Source organism: Vombatus ursinus, unplaced genomic scaffold (genome assembly GCF_900497805.2).
Source record: "Vombatus ursinus unplaced genomic scaffold, bare-nosed wombat genome assembly UNPS02014798.1, whole genome shotgun sequence".
NCBI lineage: Eukaryota > Metazoa > Chordata > Mammalia > Diprotodontia > Vombatidae > Vombatus > Vombatus ursinus.
Window position 1 is genome coordinate 7,389,962 of NW_020954576.1, and position 24,508 is coordinate 7,414,469.

The following is a 24,508-nucleotide window of genomic DNA, read 5'->3' on the forward strand; positions in this document are numbered from 1 at the left end:
GGGGGCAAATATGCCAGTTGTTTCCATATATCACTGTCCAATACACAAGTCAATCAGGGATTCTATTTTCCTGTTCCACACTACAAACGTGGAAGAAGGAAAAAAAAGCACATGAAATTAAATGACAACTAATTTGCTTTTACTAATTAACATTCTGGAAAGCAAAATTAACTCACAACCCTTCAGTCTGGTTCTAAGTTTATTAACCTATAAAGCTATTTTCAGCAACCAATAATAAACAACGGTGATGAATAAAAATACCCACGCAGACCAGAGAAATCTCTTAGGTAAAGTGTAGAACGTGTTCTGATAGCTCACCAGAGCCCCCCATCTTAAGGCAGCTGAAAATGGAGCAGCCAATAAACTCGCTGAAGTCAAAGAATAAGCAGTAAAGGCATAAAAAGTGCATCATTAAGTATGAAGGGAGATCACAGCTCTGGGTTTGGGTGCATTAAGCTAAAGAGAGCATTTTATCCACCTCCACCAAAAAAAAAAAATAACAAAACAACCCTGCCAATTTGTGAGCCATTCTTACACAACTCAAGGGACTTAATAGCATGTTGTATTTGAAAGGGAAATCAATCTAAGAGACCATTAGGAAATTCTCTGTGCTAAAAAAAAGCAGAAAAAAGGATAGATTGTTCTGATCTCGTGTGAAAATACAGCCCTCAATCTGTAGTTTATAAAGAGATGTTAAGCATCTATGGACTACATTGTCTTAGGCTGGTGTAGTGGAAAGACCAGCAGACTTAGGATTCAGAAGAGTCTGAAAAAGTCATTCCACTGTTCTGTGCCTCAGTTCTTTATCTGGAAAATGAGGACAATAATGTTTCTACTATCCATCTCACATATTTATTGTGAGGAAAGCATTTTGCATAGCATAAAGTACTTTAGCATCGTGAAAAGTTGTTGTGTGGACTACACAGTAATTGCATACTAGCTCCTATGTTAGCCAAGAGAGATAAGAACTGTATTCAACGTCTTTCCCCACTATCTTTCCTCCTTTATACCTATATTACTGTCAAGGCTACCACCAGCTTTCCCAATCACCTGGGCTCAAAACTTGTCATCCTCAACTCCTCACTCTGCCTCATTCCACTTCTTGCCAAACCTTGTTAATTCTACCTTCTCAGCATTCCTTGTTCATTTCTCTATCTCTCCACTCACACAGCTACCACTCTAATCTATGCCCTAATCACCTCTTGCTTGGATGATTGCTATAGCTTTTTAACCAGTCTCAATGACCCAAGTCTCTCCCCACTACAATCCTTCTCTACTTAGCCGATTTTCCTAAAACATAGGTCTCAGTTTAATATGTTTAGTATATAACACACACACACATACATATAGGCCTAGGAATTACTCCTTTGTTTGGAATCTGAAGCTCTTCATAATCTGATCCCTTTTTTCCTCAATAAGTTCAGTGACCAAATTACAATCTTTCTTTCCTCTCCAACTTTTGCCTTCCTACTAGGGGATTTCAACATATATGTTGTTACTCCTTCAAACAACTTAACTTTCTAGTTACTGAATTTATTTATTTCCCATGACCTCCACTCCTCCCCCCCACCACAGCTACACATAGAGATGGTCATACCCTTGATTTTGCCATCACCCACAAATGTTCCATTTCCACATTTACTTACTGTAATTGACTACAATCTATTGTCATTCCACCTCTCCCTCTGCCTTGCAATCCCTAACACTATATTTGAGCCTTATAATAACTGTTTATCTCCATTTTATAGATGCAGAAACTGAGGCTCAGAGAAGTTAAGTGACTTGCCTGTGGTCACATAGCTAGTAAATGGCTGAGGTAGGATTTAACTCAGTGTTTCTTGACTCCAGTTCAGCATTCTATTCACTATCCCATACTAGTAGTAGACACATAGTCAGGGCTTAATACTAGTCAACTGTAGGGGTAGGAGTGGGGAGCCCTGATGAACTTTTATTCAGCTACTCTAGAGAAAGGTGGACCGGTTTAATTTGGATTACAGATGCATAGAGGTCTTCATCAACAAGAATAATTTATTATCTTATCATTATAATTTATTATCAACAGTATTATTAATGCTATGAAGACTACTAATGAAATTCCTGAAGAGTAGAAGTGACCATCAACTAGACCTGGGAAAAGATAAATAGCTTCCATAGTAACAAGTAATTTGCTGAGCTTTATCTAAAGCAATAATAATTCCAATATATATAATACTCATTAAGCAAACTTAGAACATGGCCCCATTGAGAACAACAGGTTTAAAAATGGTTTAGAAGTCTTCAAAAAACTTTCCAGGGGAAAAAATCAAGAAAGGGGCAGGTAGCATGGTACAAAGTAGAAAAACTATAAACTCAAGCCAGGGGACCTGGGTTCAAATCTTGCCTTTGATACTTACTACTTGACCTTGGGCAAGTCATAATCTCCCTGGGCCTTACTTTCCTCTTCTATTAAATGAAGGGGTTGGCCTAGATCTAGATGATATCTGACGTTCCTTTAATTCTAGATCCTACGCAATCTGCAGAAAAGCCCTGGGGCTTTAGTCCAGGTTTTTCCATCTGATTCAAGTCATATTGTGTATACATATTTTTAAATAAAAGTAGTCCTGTTTTCCCCAATATTCGTGGTGATTATCACTTTTAATTTTAATAAAATAAAAATTCTTTTTTCACCAGACTATATTCCAGATTTTGCTCTCCATCATGCTCCAGGCTCCTCTTCACCCATCACTTCAGCCATAGAATTCACCCTTCTGAAGTACCCTCTGTCCCAGTGTCCCCTCCGTCTGATTGGATAACGCCTTCCAGAACCTCATTAAGGAGAACACCCAGGCTTACTACTTCTCTTTCCTCTCCAGGCTGCACTCCTGACTTTCTCTACCATGCCCTGACACTTGGGTACTTTTCTTCCCTTGCCCACCTGCCCTTTTTTTAGTTTCCTTTTATGGGTTGTCTTCCTCCATTAGAATGTAGGCTCTTCAGGGGCAGGGACTGTCTTTCTTTCTGTTGGTATTTGTATTTCCAGCACTCAGGACAGTATCTGGTACATAGGAAATGCTTAAATATTTGTTTACTAACTGACCACTGATACTCAAGATGACTCTCACCTTTAGTTTTGATAAAATAAAGGGAAAACAAATATTGGTTTTGACTCTCAAACTTAGAACTACTGTTGCAAAAACAAAGTTTTAGATTAATAACATTCAGCAATTATAGAACACCCTCTAGCCATCAAACCACTTTAGAAATTTGATTAAAATTTACCTCAATAAAAGAGCAGCTAAATACAGTCTTTAAAAAAGATTGTCAAAGAGAGGCTAAAATCTATTCTAAGTCAATAACAATAACAAATCACAGCTAAGGTTAGAACCCAAGTTCTGACTATGATTCTTAAAACAACTACACTATGCCTCTTACTCATTTACATTTATAAGTCTCATTTGTACCACTTAATTCAGCACCTGATCAATGTTTGTTAAAATTTTTGCTTCTTTACTATTTATTCATCCCTATTCTCATTTCAAAATCTACTTAAAAATCAATCTGGATGTTTTCTTAACATATCACCACTTCAAGACACACGATTAAAGATTTCGTGGATAATGTTCTCAGTTCTAAGTTTCCTACTACCTTCCTCCTGGCATAGAGACAAGATAGAACAAGTGAGATGATCTTTCTGCTTGCTTTGAATTACCTGCTTAAAATCACCAGGAGAAAAGTCTCATCAAAATTCAAATGAGGTATAATTTTTCTATGTAAGCAGAAAGAATGACTTCTTATATAGATAATTCACAAGTAATCTGTAAATCTTGCAATTATTACCTGAAACCTTACGTTAGCATCAAAAACCTGAGTTTAACCCACAGGCAAGATTGCTTATCTCCAAAAAGACTACTTGTTTGTCAGTATTTCACACAATGTTGTGTGAAAACAAGAGGGGTCTAAGAAAGAATATTTTAAAAAGGAATTCCTTAATAATGCTAAACATATACATACAACACTAAACACACAGTTAAGCTTTCCTTTTTTTTAGCTATTAAATTTATTTTAAATCTAAATACAAAATAAGAAAAAAGATCATTGCCATGTACACAGTAGAACATAAGAGATTCAATATAAAGCAGTAAATTTTCATCTCAAGAAAACCTATATAATAAATACTATGCATTTTTCAGAGCTGTCCATTTACTTTATATTTTCCCCTTCTTCCCCCTAAAGCCAAGCTTTAATGTGCTAAGTGTAAGTTCTTCTCCTGGGCATCATAATCATCCTTTTTTCACATTGAAAGCTTTCTAACCTTTCTTCTAACAGAATATAACATTCTGAGTTGGGAGATTAGGTCAATACTTTCTCCAAACATCTCCAGCAGACAAAGACCCCTTACTCTATTTCATGGTCCAACTGCAATGCAAGGTCTGTTTTGGACTATGTTCATGACCACAATTCCCTCCAAACAGAAAATTGTAGAAAACAACACAAAAATCCATGAAATCACATTCTTTATCTTCATGGGCAACTTGAGCTATTTGAACAAATGACTAAAGAAACATTTATTAAGCTCTGACTATGTGCTTTCTAGGTGCTGAGCACCAGCAATATAAATACAGTTCCTGTTCTCATAGAGGTTACATTCTAATGGGGGAAAAATGGGGGAGAGTAATAGGCAAGGAGGGGTGTTTTGATCTGGGAAGTCAAAGAGATAAAAAGTTGAATCATAAGGCAAAAGATTGACAGATCATCATTAGGAGTGGTAGTGTTGATTTGATTACCGTATCAGCACATACAGACACACAGACAGACACTCATACATATCTTAAGATCTTTAGTTTTTATCTATTAATCTATGTATTAATTATTAATCAGTGAATTTATCAATTTAATTTATATAATGTATTTATTAATCTATAATATTAGAACAAAAGGCAAGAGACAAACTAATAATTCTCAGTTTGGACATCTAAGTGAATGCTGGGCACGCAAATACTAGGGATCAGTATACAAATATCATTTTGCTTAATTCCCAGCACTTATATGTGTAACCCTAAGCTAGTTTTTCTAACACTGGAGGTGGGGAGGATCAACCCAATACAAATTCATAAGGTACCTTTCTACATTAATACCATAAGGTCTCTTCTGGTTCTAAATCTATGATTCTGTGAGCAATCAATCAATAAGCATCTATTAAGAACCTATTACGTGATAGACAATGTGCCAGGCACTGAGGATACAGATTAAAAAAAAAAAACCTTTGACCTCAGTGAGCTTACATTCTAACATAATCACCTATGTACCTCACAGACATAATTTTATCCTACATAAATAATCTTATAACTTGTGAATCAAATTCTGATATTATATTCTACATCGTTGAATATTTTGTAATATTGAGATTACTGGTATTATCTAGTACTTAATTATCTAGTTTTTATGTTTTTGTTGTAGCTGTAATAGACTACAAACACTTTATACAAAGACTAATTCATTGTAGTAGTTTTTGCATTCCTACAAGACCCCTCTGAACACTGTATGGGTGAGCCAAACTCTATTTGTATGTCCCCAAACAAATGCATTCCTGCCTGTGAATCTTTGCTTGCACTTTTCCAATGCCAAAAATGTCTTCCTTTTCCTGCTTCATAGGTTAAATCTGACCTATCCTTCTGTTACCTGGATTTATGGCAGAGTCTGAGGCATAAACTGTCCTAACTGAGGGAGAGAATACTGATATTATGCTATCTATGTGATGGGAAAAGATGGTGCAAGAGATTTGAAGAGGAAAGACATTCTTTCTTCAAGAGAGACATATGTAGTTCTAAACTCTCTTCATGCCCCACTCCACATGAATAGAGAGGGGTTGATTTTGGACATGTAAGAAAGGTTGGCTCCACAAAGCTCCCTCGTTTCCAGGTTGTCTCTCTAGAGATTTCAGGGAATTTCTTCTTGGTTGAGATTAGGACCTCTGTTGTTTGAATTGAGATCTCATCTTGCTACTATTAAAAAAAAACTCATTCATTCTGTTTACTTTGTGATATAATCTAGATAACTTCTCTTATTACTGTTTGCAATCTGTTTACACAAATGAGTTTACTCACTATTCATTATAAGTGATAGTCTTTGGTGTAACTAGCATTTAGTGGGAAGGAGTTAAGCCTGTGTATGTAAGCTTTGGGCAATCCTCCCCCTTTAAGATGAATCAGAAAAGTGTTTTATTTTTAAACTATTGTATCCCTAGATCAACAATATTTAGGGGTACAGATAGATATAATTCTAGTCCTCTAAGAGATTGCTCAGCCTGGCAGTGCTCAGGGACTTGCCTGCCCCACCCTAGCCATTTTCCTAGGGATGGTCCAGACCTCAGATTGTATCTATCAAGGACTCTGACAACTCCTATTTAGACAACTCACGTACACAAACACATATTACATGCTCACACACATCCTACACACATTACTCTTTAAATCCTAATTCAGATGCCACCTTTTCTTTGAAGAGTTCCATGATTCCTCTGCTATTAAAAACCTTCCATTTCTCACAAAGCACTGTTATTCAAACCTCTTAATTATCCTATGTTATTGTGCATTCTAGGTTTTTTGTATATATTTCTTATCCCTCTACTAGGTTATAAACTCTATAAGGGGAAGGACTATATGATCTCAACTGGTTATACCTTCTAGCACCTAGAGCATTGTTCTACAAATCATATGTGCTTAATAAATACTTGTTGAATCTGGCCACCAGATAGAACTATTTTATTACATCTTATTTTGCTGAAATCAACTCCATTATCAGTTTAGGCCACAAGCTTGAGTGGTGAAAAGCATCAATATAATTGTGGAATACTTTCAGAGCTACTGTTCTCCTCCTGTTTCTTCCTCTCTCTTTCTGCTCTGGGTGACAGCTGATTGTCTCTTGATGACAAAAAAAATTCGGCAATCAGAGTTATCTCACAGCACATTTTCATCATCACCAGCAGCTGCCAGGACCTTTTTTTTAAAATCAAAATAACTAACAGATTGATTGGTATTCTTTTTCTTCTTTTATTTGCCTTTGTTTTTCTCCTTATGTTTCTTGTTGTCTGGTTGGTCAAAAATTACAATGTTTTATGCATGTATGTATGTGATTGTACATGTGTTATAAAATGCACATATATATGTAGATATAGGTATATATGTATCTGTATCTATAGATATACAGGCACACATGTATGCAAGTGTGTTATAAAGAACACACGATATGCACACACATATATGCATGTATAAACATATATGCATATATACATGTGTGTACCTATATCTATATAAGTATTTCTGTGAGTGTGCATGTATTATAGAGAATATATACATGCATACATGCACATGTGCATGCATGTATTCTTGACTTTCTAGAGGTGCTGACTACTGTTTGTTTAGGTTCCCAGTGCAGATCACTGGGCCTAATTTCTTTATGGCACTAACAGAGAGCACTGGGTTTAGTCAAGACAAGCTGAGTTTAAATTTTACCTCAGACACTTACTAGTTGTGTCACATTGGGCAAAATACAACCTCTCAGTCTCAGTTTCCTCATCTGTAAAATGAGGGAATTGAATGGGATAGCTTCTAAAGCAAGGAATAAATGATAAGAGAAATTCCAATCAAAATACACACAAAATATATAACACATCTAAGAATAACTTATCAAGATATTCACAATTATCACAACAGATAATGAGGGGCAGCATCATATAGTAGAAAGAAAGGTAGATTTGAAGCCTATGGATGTGGTTTTTATCTCCACTCTGACTTAAGTGTGACCTTAGGCAAAGTGTTTTCTCCTTCTTGTCCTCACTTCACTCTGGGTTCTACTCCTCACTTTTTGGACTTCCCTACTCCCTTCCCACCAGCCCTTGCCTCTGGGTACCCAACATCTCTTTATCCATTCCCCTCCAATTGCTTTCCAGTTCTTCTCTTCCCTGTTTTCCATCTCTCTGTTTTGTTTTCTCCCATTGGAGAGTATTCCTTGAGAGTATGGACTGTCATTTTTGCTTGTATCTGCATCCCATGATTGTCAGTTAGCATGTGATAATGTATCAGATTAACCATCTGATGGTATGCTGGACATATCTAACTGTCTGTCCTATCGACATCTCAAACTCAACTTGCCCAAAGTGGAACTCACCTTTCTCTTTAAACCTGGCCCTCCACCTAACTTTCTTATTTGTATCAAGGACACTACAATTTTGCCCTGTTTCAAAACTTCAAAATTATCCTCAACTCTTCACTTTCCCTCAGCTACCATATCCAATCAATCATCAAGTCTTGTCTATCCTAAATCCATAATCTCATGTTTATCCCCTTCTCTACTCAGGTAGCCACAACTCTAATCCAGGACCTCCTTACCTGGCATCTGAAACAACTGCGATAGTTTCTTAATTGGCCCCTCAGCTTCCAATTTCTCTCCTCACCAATCCCTCCTCCACACAACTGCCAATTTAATATCCCTAAAACACAGGTCTGACCATGTCATTCTCCTGCTCAAGAGACTTAAGTGACTTCCTATTATGTACAAGATCAAATACACATTCCTCTGTTTGGCATTTGAAACCCTTCATAATCTGACCTATATTTCCAAAGCTATGCCACCTGATTCCCCCTATATTCCAGTCATATTGATCAAGAAAAGGATGATATCAACTTGTGTTCCAAAGAATAACTGTAACCAGTTAATAATAATATGGAAGATTGTTTCAAGTAACTAATAATAAGAGGAATGGAAATTTATACAACTTTCAAATTTTACCTCACACTCCCCAAAACAGCAAAATGATAAAAGATAGAAATAGTAAATGCTGTGGGTAGAAAGACAAATCAAAGTATCCATAGCAAAGTTATATACTTGTCCCAGCATTGTGGGAAACAATTTGGAATTAGCAAAAAAATAACTAAACTTTATGTACACTTTGATCTAGTGATCCTACTACTGGGCATATACTAAAAGGAAGTCAAAGACAGAAAGAAAAGTCCCAGATATTCATAGTTGTGCTTTGTATGATAGCCTCTCATATATTTTTTTTCCTTTCGGTCCTAAGCTTAAGGCCTGGGATTCTTGTTTCCCACCAATCTCACCTCTCGTTCTTGAATTTCTGTGCCTTTAGGAAATCTATTCTTCTTCCTGTCCGTCCTTCCCTCCCTATACTTAGCAGACTGAGGCGCTGACCAAAGATGGTTAGTGTAGGCCAGACTTTTCACAGTGCCAACTGTGACTGAGCTTGTAAACTACTGGCATTCCAGATATTTAATGGAAATACTGAAGGGCTTCATTAGAGGACAATTGACTAGAATTAAAAATACCAGGTAATAATCCTAGTCTTCAAGATTATACCTTGCATTTAGAGAGCCCTTCTCTAAGGAACTCAAACACTTTACACACATTCATTCAATTAATCCTTTTGGGAACAATGAGAGATAAAAACAGCATTTATTTTACAGATGAGGAAGCTAAGGTATATAAAAACAGAAGTGACTTAATCTACTCACATAAAAGCCTGAACTCATCCACCAGGTAAAATACAGCCCATCTATTTGGGGCATTTATTACATTGCATTAGGGACCTTACTATATGTAGTCTTTAATGATTCTTTAATGATTGCTTGCCTGGAAGTTCAGTCTCTTCAGTGAGACTGTAATGAAGGCAAGGACCATATCATGCTGTTTCCATGTATATGGAAGCCAAATAGTGAAATGGAAAGAGCTCCATCTCTGGAATCAGAGGACATCAATTAAAATCCTGTCTCTAATTTACTATCTGAGCGACCTCAGGCAAGCCACTTTTCCTTTCTGGGTCTTGATTTCCTTACATGTAAAATGAAGGTGCTGTAGAGCTTAAATCTGTAATTCTACCATCCTCTGTCCATACAGTTCATATCTAACATAGTGTTACATTATATTAGATGGATAAAAGACACACAATAAAAATCTTATTGAATAGAATCACTTGGAAGTTCAGATCAAAGTCAAACCAGATAATATCATCAATGAAGTCAGTAGTCCTTGTACTTTGACATTGCTAATATAAATGCACTTAAATCACTATAAGTAGATTATTCTTTGGTATAGACCTGTGATTTGATATTGTTAGTCAACAAACATTTATTAAGCATTTACAATGTACTAGTGACTATGTTACATGCTAAGTGTACAAAGACAGGCAAAAATATGTTCCCTGCTCTCAAGCTTACAGTTTAATAGAATCAGTTTCAGAAATTGGCAGCTAGGTGGCACAGTGAATAGAATGCCAGGTTTGGAGTCAAGAAGACTCATCTTCCTGAGTTCAAGTCATTTAACTCTGTTTGTTTCAGTTTCCTCATCTATAAAATGAGTTGAAGAAGAAAATGGCAAACCACTCCAGTATCATTGCCAAGAAAAACCCAAATGGGTCTCAAAGAGTTGGACATGACTGAAAAACAATGAAATTAGGAATCACTTGGTGAAGGAATTCTCTCCACCGATGCAGATAAGCTACTGTTCTACAACTCATAGCTGTAGCGAGCTGCCAAGACAATGAGATGTTACACTGACTTGTCTCGGATCACACAGTCAACAGTTGTTTGAGGGAGAAACTGAATCAAGGACATCCTGACTTTGCAACTGGCTCTTTAGCCATTATTCAATGCTGCCTCACAACATCTCGTGGAAAATAGGGCTTGTTGGGGTTGTTCTGCACTATTTCAGAGAAGCTGGAGAAAAGGGGAATAATTTTTCCCCCAGTCTTGCAAAAGGAGGGTTTGAATCTAAACAGATATATGCTGGATTATATGAGGGCATTTAAACATATGACTTATTCTCCCAAACAAATACGAATGCAGCAAATATACATGAGACCAAGCTGATAATGGGTGTACAGCTGCTGTAAATGAAACTCAAAGTGAATAGATCCATGTCATGCTACTATCCTTCCCTCTTCCAGAACTTTTCTGAAAGATATTCGGGACATTATACACACATATATACACACACATGCACACGCATAAAATATTTTGTTATATATAATATATGTACATATATATACAAATATATACACATGTATATATGTATATATTCTGTTGTGTGTCTATATTTATGTATATGCATACATACCCATATATATATATGCATACCCCCTATACCTATATATACCTATATTCACTGTGTCATCTAGCTCCCTCATAGAATATACAGGCAAATATACATACACATACACATACATGCATATATATACATATACATATATCTATACATATGTACACATATGTGTGTATATGTATATGAAGGAAATTGCAAACCGCTCCAGCATCTTTGCCAAAAAACCCCAAATGGGGTTATGAAGAGTTGGATATGACTGAAAAATGACTAAACAACCACAACAATGAATGCTACAAAATGACTGACTTTGAAAAGTGAAGTGCCTGCCCAAGGTCACCTAGCTAGTTAGAGGAAAAGCTAACATCGCTTCCAAAAGAGCATTACCCCATTCTGCTCCCCACATGTCTTTTAAGAAACATTAACATGCCAAACATCCAAAAGCAATCTGTTACATTGCAGTGCAAATCCAAAGTTGATATGGGCACAAGAACAATAGTCAAATAGGTGTGTGTCTCTTTCAGTCCATATATTCTTTGTCATTCTTTCTCCTTCACACTTACCTTTACAGCAGTGAAACAGAATGCGTAGAGCACAAGGGCAACTACAAAACTTCGAGAGATGCTATAGATTGCAGAGAGGATGCCAGTAGCGGCTGAAATACAAACATCGCCAGTTAGCTCCTTCCTAGATCTGATTCCCTGTCCGTGCTAGCAAACCTCTTAAGACGCAAGAAGGTAGCGGGTGATAAATAAGAACTATCAAAATATAAGCAATGGCAATGATTTGGGGGGGGATGAGGGTGGGTGCCAGGAGAGAAGCCCAGAGTTAAGCAATTTCAATACAAAGGGCACAGTATAATCTATCAACTCAGTGGTGGCAGGAAACTTAATAAAAATGAACATGTTTGGTGGTTTGGTGGCACAGGCTTGTAATCTCAGCCACTGGAGAGGCTGAGGCTGGGATCTTTCATGGGCTATGCATGTTGAAGATCTATACTAAGTTTGGGGTTAATAAAGTAAGCCCTTGGCATTTATAAAGTAAGCCTCCAGGAATGGTAGAGTGAGGCAAGAGTCAGAAAGGCATCTTCTGATTGTTGTGCTGCAGCTGTGGTGGGGAACTCCCAGGGGTTCTCCTTCTGCCAGGGTATATTGGTGATTCCTCTGACGCTTGGAATCATACTATCACAGATTTGAGTCTGGCAGGAATTTCGGAGGTCATAAAATCATAGTTCTGGAGCCAAAGGGGACCTCCGAGTTATCTAATTCGATCCCTTCATTTTACAGATGTAGAAACTCTTGCCCAGGATCAGATAGGTAGTAAACGTTAGAGGTGAGATTTGATCCTAGATCCTTTGCCTTCAAATTCAAAATATTTTTTTTCTGCCTTTAGAAAGTTTTTTGGGTCACTGAGAGTCTAAATGTCCATGGTCTTACAGTTGGTATGTGACTAAGGAATGACTTGAACCCAAGTATTCCTGACTCAAAGGTTTCTTCTAGGAGGAGCCTTAAAAGCCTTCAAGTCAAATCTCATTGTTTTATAGATAAGGAAACTCTGGCTGAAAAAGCTTAAGTGACTTGCCCAGTGTGATACAATTAGTATGTGTCAGGGGCAGGACTTGAACGCAGGTTTTCCCAATTCAAAGATCAGCCCTCTAACTACTGTACCATGTGGCAGCTCTGGGTATATACAATGAGATTATCTAAAGCCTCAGTATCAATATAGCAATGATCTTTCAAAGCTTGCACAGGTCTGCACTTCACTTATTCTCTGGTGGTGTCCTGGGGTCAAAGTGAATGACTCACTTTGAATTAGTTCATGAAAAGCAGGGGTTTTTCACCTTTTTTGTCTCCTGGACCCCTTTGACAGTCTGGTGAAATTTACAGACCCCCTTCTCAGAATAATGCTTTTAAATGCATAAAATAAAAACATAGGATTACAAAGAAAACCAATTACATTGAAATACAGTTACATATATACATTTTGATTACAACATATACATACACAGAGATACACACATCTGTATGTATGTGTGTATGTATGTGTGTGCATGTTTATTGACTCAGGTTAAGAACCCTTGATCTAGGTAAACAAACAAACAAAATTTTTTGGGGGAAGCCACTAAGTAAAACTAAGTATCTTAATCTCTCACTCTCTGTTTTAGGGTTTATTTTCTTCTCATGAACCTCAGGTTCTCCTCTTAACAGAAAAAGAAACTATATGACTTACCAGAACCACCAAAAATCAGCATGTCAATTTGTTCTAAGAGATAAATGCAGAAAGTGTTGATCTGAGGGAAGAGGCCAAGAAGAGAAATGGCAGGAAAGCAGTACAAGAATACTGAAAGATGAAACAGAACAGAAGAAAAACATTATGATGCATTTCAATCAACCAATCCATCAATAAACATTTATTAAGCACCTAATATGTGCCAGGCATTGAGCAACTTTACATATTATAAGGAAAGACAAACTAAAATTTCAGCATATTAAATGGCAATGTTTTATCAACAGAACCTTTGGAAAGAAAGAATTCCAAGGCATTTCTCCTGGAAATTGCACGGCCAATTCTCTATCACTATCACCACTCATTTGCTGGTTCTGTTTAAGTGGGTTCCACAACAGTGATTATTGTACCTCTTTGAAAGGATATATACTTAGGTCTATCTCTGTGAGTGCAGCAGCATTGCTTAGAATAGATAGATTTCCATTTGCTACCAGAAATCCTGAATACAAGTAATTGATAAAAATCTCAGTTGGACCCCAATTGTCCATTCTATTGAGATATGTCAGCATTCTCTATACACCAAAGCTATTGTGGAAGTTGGGGGTAGATGGGAAGGGTCCAGAGTCACTTTTGAATGCTGGGAAATCATGCTTATTTTCTGCAATGAAATTGTGGGAGTGGTGCCTTACTTTTACTTTTTCATACCCCTATGCACTGGCTGAAAATAGATCTAGGTTAAATCCCACTACAGCAAATGCTAAGGAACTGTCCCAATTCATTTCTCACAGGGAATGCTTATTGAATTAAGCAGAGCAATAATAAATACAACAAGGGTCCTTTGGCCTGGGGCAGGAAAGTATTTTTTCTTGGTCACATACCATTTTATGTTGTTACATATCATGTAAATAAGCTCTGACTGGGCTCTGGCACTTGATATCTATATGGCCATCCATCAGCAAGTCAGTTAATCTTTCTGGCCCTCAATTTCCTCATCTCTAAAATGGGAATACTACCATTTCCTACCTGTGTGGCCCTTGACTTGGCAATTAACCTCTCTGGGTCTCAGCTTCCTATCTATAAAACAAAAGACATAAACTAGCTAACATATAAGATTCCTTCTGTCTCTACATCCATAACCCCATGAAAGCAAGGAAGTTTTTGGCAAGGACAAGTTTGTATTAGGGACAGCTGGATACTGAAGATAATGGCTCAGACAAACATAGGTGGAGAAGTAGTCTGGTTCATCAGACAGGGAGGCCACCATAAATGAAGGAAGAAGAACTTGGACACAACAAAGAATGGAATCAGAAGACTGAAAATGAGTATCAAACACAGTAACAAACCATCTCCATAGGGGGAAAAATGATCTTGCCAGATGTGAGGAAATAGAATTTAATGACACACTATGATAACAATCCAATCTGTAAACTGGTAGCACAGCAGCTAGACCTTCTGGGGAACATCTAAAAGGATCAAATCTACTGTCTTTATTTTTAATGTGTAGAGGTGAAATGAATGGCAAATGGAGACTGTAGCACATCTGTCAGGTTGCAGTTGTGGTGAAAGAAAAGCAATCAGACTGTTATTATGTTAGTAGGGCTATTGGAAAATTGTACTTGAAATTACAGGCATTATTTTGTACTTTTTTTCAAAAGTAAAAAATGAAAAAAGTCCCTGCTGTTGTTGGCAAGATTCCCTGGAAACAAACATATATTTGTTAGTATACCACTGAGCAGGTCTGCAATTTTCTCTCACTTCTTCCCCATCTTCATTTTCCCTAATAATTACTATAAATGAAGAAACTTCTGGTAGAGCTCCCATTTCTTTTCAAGCAGCATTTATAAAGGAAACATTGGTAACTTGATTTGTTTCTTTGTTAAGTGTGAAAAATATCATGTTACCATACTTACAGGTTTGAGACTTAAACACTGTGCAGGACTAAAATTATACAAAAGTAATAACCAAACTAATTTCATCCAATGTAATTAGATATGCCGTGTGTATTTCTCCAGTCTGTCCTATCTGACAATTATCTCCTTGTCTAACTCCTGAGCTGTTCATAAAGCAAAGAGGTCCAGGAAGAAAACAACAACAACAACAACAACAACAACAACACAAAACTGACAAACTTGAATAGCAAGGGAGACAGATACAAAGAATAAGTAATTATGGTTAAATTTTTAACAGTGTTAAGAATAGGCTCTCCATTCCTTCCACACACATATCTGTAATGGGACTACATAGAATTGCTCATGCCCCTCAGTCTGCTACTTGATTTATTCCCACATTTTTTATCATTCCAAGTTCTAGAGTAATCCATGAATATATTTGGATATTCCTTCAATAATTACTAAAATTTCAACATCTTTCTTAATTAATCAACAAGGTATAGAGCTCCCACCCAAGGTTAGAAAATATTATTTTTAAATGAATTGGAGAAACCTTCCTTCCTCCAGATAGTTGCTTATATCCATATCTTTATCTAGAGCTATAAAATCTATGTATCTCTATAACTATAAAATCCACATAAACCCAATCTCCCCAAATTAAATGAAAATTAAAGTTATTATATGTAAAATGTATTAGTAATGAATTTGATAATGAAATACATAGATCATTATTTATATTTTAGCTGTGAGAAAGGTCACAACTCCCTTAAAACATTACTATAAATGCAGAATACTTCAATTCTGGAAATACAGTTTTTCCATTCAGTTCAACTATGATATCAAAGTCTGATCTCAAAAATCCTCTTCGTAAGGTAAAAGTTAAAATAGTTTCATAATAAAAGATGACCCCTCTATCTTCTTTCTCTCTGTCCTCCCCAGCTTCTCTCTCATCATGACAAGAAAACAGGTTTTTTCAGCTTTTATTAACCCATCACTCTTAACAGTTTCTCCCAATATACTTACCACAAAAGCTCTTTATAATGCTTCTTTATAAATAAATTGATAGCTCTGTTAAGAAAAAAAAAAGGTTTTTTTCCCCCCTTAATCCTCTTTCTCTCTGCCTTTTCCATAGGCAGAAAGTCTTCTCTGTTTCTCAAAAAACTGCTAACCCCAAATGCCAAATTCTAAACAGTCCATTCCTTTTGTCCCTTAAAATTATAGTAATACAATTTAGAGCCTCTTTTGAAATAAGGGTTATAAAGTAATTTCAAAAACATCATTTGATTCCATAGCATCAAGCCCTATCCCATGTGGTGAAATGCTAGATTCTACTGACTTTACCTCTTTATCCCCTCTTTCTTTGCCTTTTTTATTGACTTTTCAGTCTTTCATTAATACTTTTAGATTGATGCTTCTATCTTCTATCAGGGCAGGGGAACCTGCAGCCTCGAGGCCACATGTGGCCCTCCAGGTCCTCAAGTGGGGCCCTTTGGCTGAATCCAAACTTCACAGAACAGATTCCCTTAATAAAAGGATTTGTTCTGTAAAACTTAGACTCAAAAGGCCACACCCAAGGACCTAGAAGGCCACATGTGATCATGAGGCAGCAGGTTCCCCATCCTGTATCTAGTTCTTGCTCCCTCTTCTCTTTTCATACTACATATTGTCTTTGGTCATTATCATTCACTCCCAGGGTTTCAAATATGCCTCTATTCAGATGCCTGACTCACTCTTCTGAACTCCATTCAGACAACTACAATTACCCAGAGGATCTCAAGTTCAACATTCCAAAATGAATGGTTGATCACTAAAAGCAAACCTCTCATTCTGATATTAGGATTTTTGTTGCTGGCACCATTATTAACAGTCTCCCATGTTCAAAATTTTGGTACTACATTTCACCCTTTTTAAAAACTCTCACGTTCACTCAATTATTGAATCTTGTTAACTCCCTCACAATATTCCTTGCATCCTTACCTTCCTTTCTATTCTCACTACCATCACCTTCGTAAAGGACTCACTCCACTAACACCTTGCTAGACTACTGGGGTGGCCTCCTAATAAACCTTCCTACCTCCATTCTCTCTCTTATCCAATAAATACATTCTTCATACCTCTGTCAGACTAATTTTCCTTACATAAAGAGCTAGTCGTCATTGCTCTTCTCAATTGTCAGAGGGAAGAAAAAAAAAGAAAGTTACATGATTATTATATATTTTTAAAAATATCAAGTTGTACATAATAGATTTGCAGTTTCATGTACCATCAATTTTTTTCTATTCTTATGTTATGGAAGTTTTTAAAGTTCAGAATAAAATAAATAAATGTTTTAATTTTTTATTAAAACTTAAATATATAATAAGAAAAGAAAAATAACATGATAAACTTATATATATTAAAACTTAAATATAAAATAAGAACAGAAAAAATGTGTCATGTGTACAGCAGAACATAAAGGGGATTCAAAATATATAGCAATAAATTCTCATTTCAAGAAAGCCTATATATTAAATACTATGCGTGTTGTTGAGAGCTGTCCACCTTTTCTTTGCTTCCTTGTAGGTTTTCTTTTGCTCTCTGCTGTACACTTTTTATTTTGTTCTTTTCCCCCTTCCTCCTCCCCCTAGTAAATAATTTAAAAAAAAGATACTCTATTTTCAACTGAGAAAAGTTCAGCATCTCTTGCCTAGTATTCAAAACTTTCACAATCTGATGTCACTTTACCTTTCCAATTTTATTGCAAACTACTAACAAAACAACTAAGTTGAATGGTATCTTAGAGTCCATCTAATCTCACCTATTTTATTTACTTCCTTAATTACTATTTTATTTAATCTTATTTTAATTTATTTTTGTTCCAGACCTGCAATTTTACTGGTATGGAAAGCTCCCAATGAGGAAAGTCTTTTCCAATACAGATCAGCACCTACTCTGAAACTTATACAGTTCTCTTAGAGTTGCCTTGGGCCACTGAGAGGCTAAAATATTTGCCCATAGTTACACAGACAATAGAAGTGAGACTTGAACCCTGATGCTCCTGACTCCAGGACCAGATCAATATCCACTATACCATGCTGTCTCTCCTAACCAAAAATCTCCAAAAGTGGTCAATCAGAGTTTGAAAATTTCACAAGAAGCGGATTCCATTACCTCTAGATAAATTACATTCCTTTTTTGACTAGCACTCATTATTAGATATTTCCCCCCCACTGAACCTAAATCAGCAACTTCTATCCAATTTTCCAAGTATTTTTTTTTGTTCTGGGGTTAAATCAGAATTAAATCTGATTCCTTTTCCTCATGGTAGTCCTTTAAATTGAGGGTATACTGGTGTCCAGAGCAGAAGGAGATGATGAGCGATAATACATGTTGCAAGATGTGCTCTTGATCACCCTCCTCTGAATGTTTTGCTGGTTATCTATAGACACTCTTTCTATAGTGTGGCATCAGTCACTAAACACAATAGTTTGATATGGTATGATGAGGTAGAATCTGTTAAAATCTCATTTATTATATTCTGAATATTATTCTTCTCACATTTCAGCCAAAGAAGAAGAAGAAGAAGAAGAAGAAGAAGAAGAAGAAGCACTTATATAGCACTTTAAGGTGTGCAAAGTGCTATTCACATAATAACCATAGGAAGTAGGTTCTACTATTATCCTCATTTTATAGATGAGGAAACTGAGGTAGAGAGTTATGTAACTTGACTGGGATTACATTGCCTCTAAAGCAAGATTTGGACTCAGATATTCCTCACTCGAGGACCAGCACTATTCACTGGGTCCCCTAATCCTCCCCACACTAAGTTCTGCCAAACTGAGATGCTATTTGTCCCGCGCTTTTCTACCTCCACGCCTTTGCTTACATTGTTCCCTTTGCTTGAGTGCCCTTCCTTGTCTTCCTCATATTCACCCCCAGAAGTCCAACTCAAATGCTACCTCTTACATGAAGGTGTCTCTGACACATTCAGTCAGTAATAACCTTCCCTGCTAAAAGTAGTAAGGGCAATAGCTAATTATTATTATTAAAATATTGTTTATAATTAATAATATAACTATCTGCCAGGAACATTTGCTAGGCACTGGGGAACACAAACACAAAATAAAACAATACCTGCCCTCAAGGGGCTTAAATTCTATTGAGACAACAGAAATTTTCAATATCAGGGGATGGACTAGGATATAATCTTTAAAAACTAGTTTTTGACTATTTGCTATACTGATTTTTAGGTGTTTGTGAGTCTAGGGCTACCTGTCATCTCCCCTTAAATGAGCTTCTAATGGACAGCTCCACATCACTAGAATTACTTCCCTCCCTATCCCCACCTCAATCCTAGGAACTATCATACACCAGTGAATAGTCTCTTTTTCTCTGAATTTTCAAAAATGTAAAATATAATTGTCCAATGGGTACACATTTAGTGTCTACTCTATACAAAGCACTATCTTATGTGCTGATGTGATACACAATTTGTTACAGATCCTCCTCTCAAAGAACTTAAAGAATGAGTTGGAGTTGGGGGAAGGAAAATGTTTTGCTGATATCTAAGGTCCTTCCAACTCTAAAACCTATGATATTAGGGAAAGCAAGAAGTCAAAATAAGAGGTCTAACTAAGGTGGAATACTGTGAGAAATCTGAGAACGAAAATGTCACTTCCATCTTGGGGAAGGTAAGTGAAATTCACAGAGGAGGTAGGACATGAATTGGATCTTAAAGAAAAGGAAGCTCTTCAAGAAATCACAATTGAATGGGATGGTGGTAGTATTCTAAGCAAGAAGGATGAACAGTAGAAGGGAGAAAACAGTACAAGAAAAGAAGCCAGAGAAGTCTACTTTGTTTAGAAAGCAGACTATATGAATGGGAGTATCAATCAAACAGCAAGCATTTGAAAGCATCATTAAATGCCACATACTTTGCTAGCTGTTAAGGATGCAAAGACAAAAGGGAAAAACAGTCCTTGTCTTTCAGTAGTATGAAATATGGCTGGAAAGGCAAGTTGAAGACAGATTTTAGGCAGCCTTAAAGGATAGGATGAGGGATTTTTGCTTACTAGGCAAAAGGGGAATCACTGGATGTTTCTGAGGATAGCAGTGGCATGTTTAGCATGGTATATGACTTAGGCAGTAACAGGGTGGGAGTGGGAATAAACTAGAGGGAAAGAGACCAGTTAGAGGACTATTATGAGAATCAAGGTGAAAAGAGATGAGGTGCTGAAAAAAATGGTGGCTTCAGTGAGAGTTGAGAGAATGGGATAGACTAAGAGAGATCACAAAGTGGGGAATAACAGAGGTCTTGGCAGCGATTGGATTGTGTGTGACAGGGTGAGAAAGAAGGAAGAATTAATCATGCATGAGTTTTGGTTTTCCTCTAGGAGGCATAGTTTACATTAAGGAAGAAACTATGCAGTACCATGGGAAAGAACATAAGATTTGGAAGCAGAGCCTGGGTTTGAATCCTGCCTCTGCTAGTTACTACTGTGGGAATGCCATTTGAGTTCTTTGGACTACAATTTCTTCAGAGAAGAAACTACAAAATCATATAGTTTTATTACACAATCTCTAAGGACCCTTACATTTCTAAATCAGATTCTTACTCTAACACCTTGTAATCATAATTAACTCATTTTAAGCCTGGAGCAGTGTAATGGCCCCTGGGGTCCACAAGGTTCCCTTCTCTGTTGCTTTAGGGAGTTTATATTAAATAAAAAGTTAGGCATACAACCACAGTTGCTTCAAGCCCCCCGTTAACAAAATTCTAAACATTAAGGCAGAGGTTTGGCATTCTGCCTTAATATACATTTATATTTATCACTAGTTAATTCCTGACCTCTTTGTGGTTGAAGCAAAATTCAAGTTATTGAGAATATTTGGGAAAAGAGGCAGCAGAATATATTACAGTGTCTTAAAAGGCAAGTACTAGAATGGGAAATGGAAAGAAAACACCTCTTCTCAGAACTTGCTTCAGTTCTTGAGAAGGTGGGTATGACTGGTGGCATTAGCCCCAGTCTTTTACTCCAAGATGACTGTAGGGCCATTGACCCTTCTGAATCTCCTTGCTCTCTGCCAGAGATAAGTCATTTTTTCCCTTTACCTGATTGCTATTATTGTTTATTCTTTCCAGTTCAGATCATGAAGTAAGCTCCCAGATTTCTTGCTCCCAACTTCTTCCTCTCTGCTTTGAGAACCTTGAAATTTCTCCCTGGTTCTGAAATAGGTCTTGCTTTTTTTTTTTTAATATGAGCTCCTCAGCATATAACCAAATCCTTCACCCCATCAGGAAAGACTTTTAATTGAACTATTGAAATGCTTTTGATGGATTTCAGAAGGGGTTGCCTGGCCTCATTGACACCTGGTTCTTTCTGACTGATTGTTATCAAGAAGGGTTCTTACCTAACAAAGGCAATTACTTTTGAATGAGGGTAATCAATGGAAGGGGAAGCTTAGATGGTTCAATGGATAGTGTGCTAGGCTTGGAATCAGGAAGATTCATCTTCTTGAGTTAAAGTTCAGCCTCAGACACTGACTAGCTGTGTGATGCTGGGTAAGTCACATTTACCCTGTTAGCCTCAGTTTCCTCATCTGTAAAATGAGCTGGAGAAGAAAATGGCAAACTACTCCAGTATCTTTGCCAAGAAAACCCCAAATGAGGTCATGAAAAGTTAGACATGACTTAAAAACAACAAAATCAATGCACTCTTCCACTATTTTTTGCTCTTCACTTGGTGGTAGCCTGAAAATACTGGCATCTCCTTTAAAAATCAGAAGTGCCAAGAAATAAAAAAAAATAATAGCAGCAATTATAATTGATAAAAATCAAGAAGACCATTGTATGTCCCAAACATATGAAATTTGACACTGGCAAGGGGTGAACTATTCATATGCCATCAGGAAAGCCAGAGACATATATGATCTTAAGCAAAACTCCATTTAGCTTTTAAGACATTCAATAAAAATAACAGAGTTATAAACAAGCTTAAGCTCAGCTCATTCAAACTCAGAAAAAAAAACAAGTTTGGTTCAAACATAATGCACCATCTGGCTTATGTCTAATACAAATCAGCAGAGACACAAGGAGCTGAAGTGAGGCAACTGATAGCACCACCATGACCACTATTGTTCATACTCACAGGAATCATCTAGGATTTCAATACCATAAAGAACCTTCGGGATCATCCAGATCATTTTACGCTTGGGAAAATTGAGGTCCAAAGGAACTAAGTGATTTGGCCAATGTCACACTGCTCAGCTAGTAATAGCAGATCGGTTACAGGTCTTCTGAAATCTAGACCTATATTCTTTTTAATAAACCATGTGTTCCCTTTCATCTATCTACTATCAAATGAAATAATATGTACAAAATACTTTGCAAACCTCAAAGTGCTCTATAAATGTTAGCTATTATTATTATAAGCAAATCTTTTAAATTATGTGTTTTATACATTCTTTTTCTCCTGCTCTCTTTCCTCTCCTGCTCAATTTTACACTTCCTTCCTTCCTGTCTATTTCTTAGTCTTGCCAGGGATGGCCATGGGAATGGACCCTCAGAATATTTGACTTATGTCCTAGTCCTTAGATGTCTTTGAAAGCTCCCACAGTTCACTAGAATACATCCAATCTAAAGATAAAAATGTTTCAAAAGGAAACGCCTCTCAATTTCCCATTTTCTACAATAATTTAGTTTATGAGCAAATATAGAATGAGATTCAGGACAGCTGCAGCCCCAAAAACATAATAAGTACAAAAGTTAACTATGTACAGACTAGAAAGAAAACTAAATGGAAAATAATCAAAAAAAGCCTTTCACAAAATTTAAAGGACGGTCTGAGTGTCCTGTGATTGTGGTAGACAGCAATACAAATTTACGTTTCAATTTTTGCATGATTATTTTACAATTAAGTTTAATAGTCTTCCTGAATTGTATTCTATAATACAACTTGCCATGGGGGCAAATTAATCAGCTTGCTGATGAAATGAATCAATGGTCAAGAAAGGATTGATATCTTAAGTATCTCGGTCCCAGATCATAACACAAGTCTCAAGATGAATATCTGTTTTTCTAAGGAAAGAGTCTACATTTGGATAACTGATTAACTTGTCTTTTCCAACATAGTTGAAATAATGTTCAAAATATACAGTCCATCTCTTGCCTCTCTCTCCTGTTCAGAATTTTTCTCCCACAACCTTTTCCAGGTAAGCCCGGTTAATATATTCAACACCTCTATTCCATTGATAGCCATTGTTATTTTGTCCCCCCACACCCACACCCCTGTCATTTTTCTTTATCCTGGAAGTCATTGGGTCTGCTTGCTGGATTTTTTAACTGCCATTTTAACTTGTTGACTTTGACATTCAGACAAGAATAAAGCAAGACATTTTAATGAGTGAAAAAAACAATTTCCAATGAAAACTACTAATAAGAATGCTTCATCCCTTACTATCTCTCTCATCATATCATACCCCTTGCTATTCTCTCTTCCTAACAGACTGAGTTAAGGAGAAATAAAATGAATGTGTCCCAAAAGCCAGTAGTCAACGCTGAACCAACGATTTCTTCTCAGAGAACAACCCTGAGCTTATATAACATACATTAAGGTTTGGGATTTCAAAGCTCAAAGCTTAATTATATTGTTCATGTTACTGTTAAGTTTTGATATTACTGTAAGTTTTGATGCCAACATGTTGTTGCATTTGTTTAACTTTTTTTTAGAAGGGAGATGACAGTAATAAGGGAGGATTTATTTGGAGAGGAACTAGCTATAAATTCAATTTACCTAAAGAAACTGTTCTCCAAAGACAGCATCAAAATTATTTATAAAATCAAGAGCTGAATATATCATATGACATAACCTCTCATTTTTCAGACAAGGAAACAAATATCAAAAGGAGCACAGGACTTGGATCACAGGACTTCAATCTGGAAGAGAAGAGACTTGCCCAAGGTCACACAGTTAAATCAGCAGCAAAGTCAAGATTTGAACATATGCCTCCTGACTACAAAGCTAGTATTCTTTCTATCACACCTCACCAAATGTCAGTTAGTTAGGATTAAATCACCAAAATGTTCGGTTCCAAAAGTTCATTTAAATGCTGGTTGTTGGTAATCTGGAACACTTCTACCCAGAGAAATACTCCCGAAAATAATATTATCAATGGTGATTCTAGTCTAAAAGGATGCCGAAGCAAGTCTACAAAAACTGAAACTATAATGTAGCACAATAACAAAAATATGAATTCTTGGTCCCACGAAAAGAAGGCCAATGTGATTTAGGATGAGGGAAGAAGGAGGTTTCATTTCTCTTTTCTAATAT

General features: G+C 36.6%; 1 protein-coding gene across 1 annotated transcript in view; it reads right to left on the bottom strand.

Moving 5' to 3' along the window:
* LOC114049980 (pecanex-like protein 2) overlaps positions 1-24,508 on the bottom strand; it is a 369,169-nt gene that overhangs the window by 232,085 nt on the left and 112,576 nt on the right. The window contains exons 14-15 of the mRNA XM_027871475.1: positions 13,315-13,425; positions 11,649-11,740 (exon numbers count right to left, since the gene is read on the bottom strand). Coding sequence (XP_027727276.1) covers positions 11,649-11,740; positions 13,315-13,425 — 203 coding nt within the window. The remainder of the gene's footprint in view (positions 1-11,648; positions 11,741-13,314; positions 13,426-24,508) is intronic.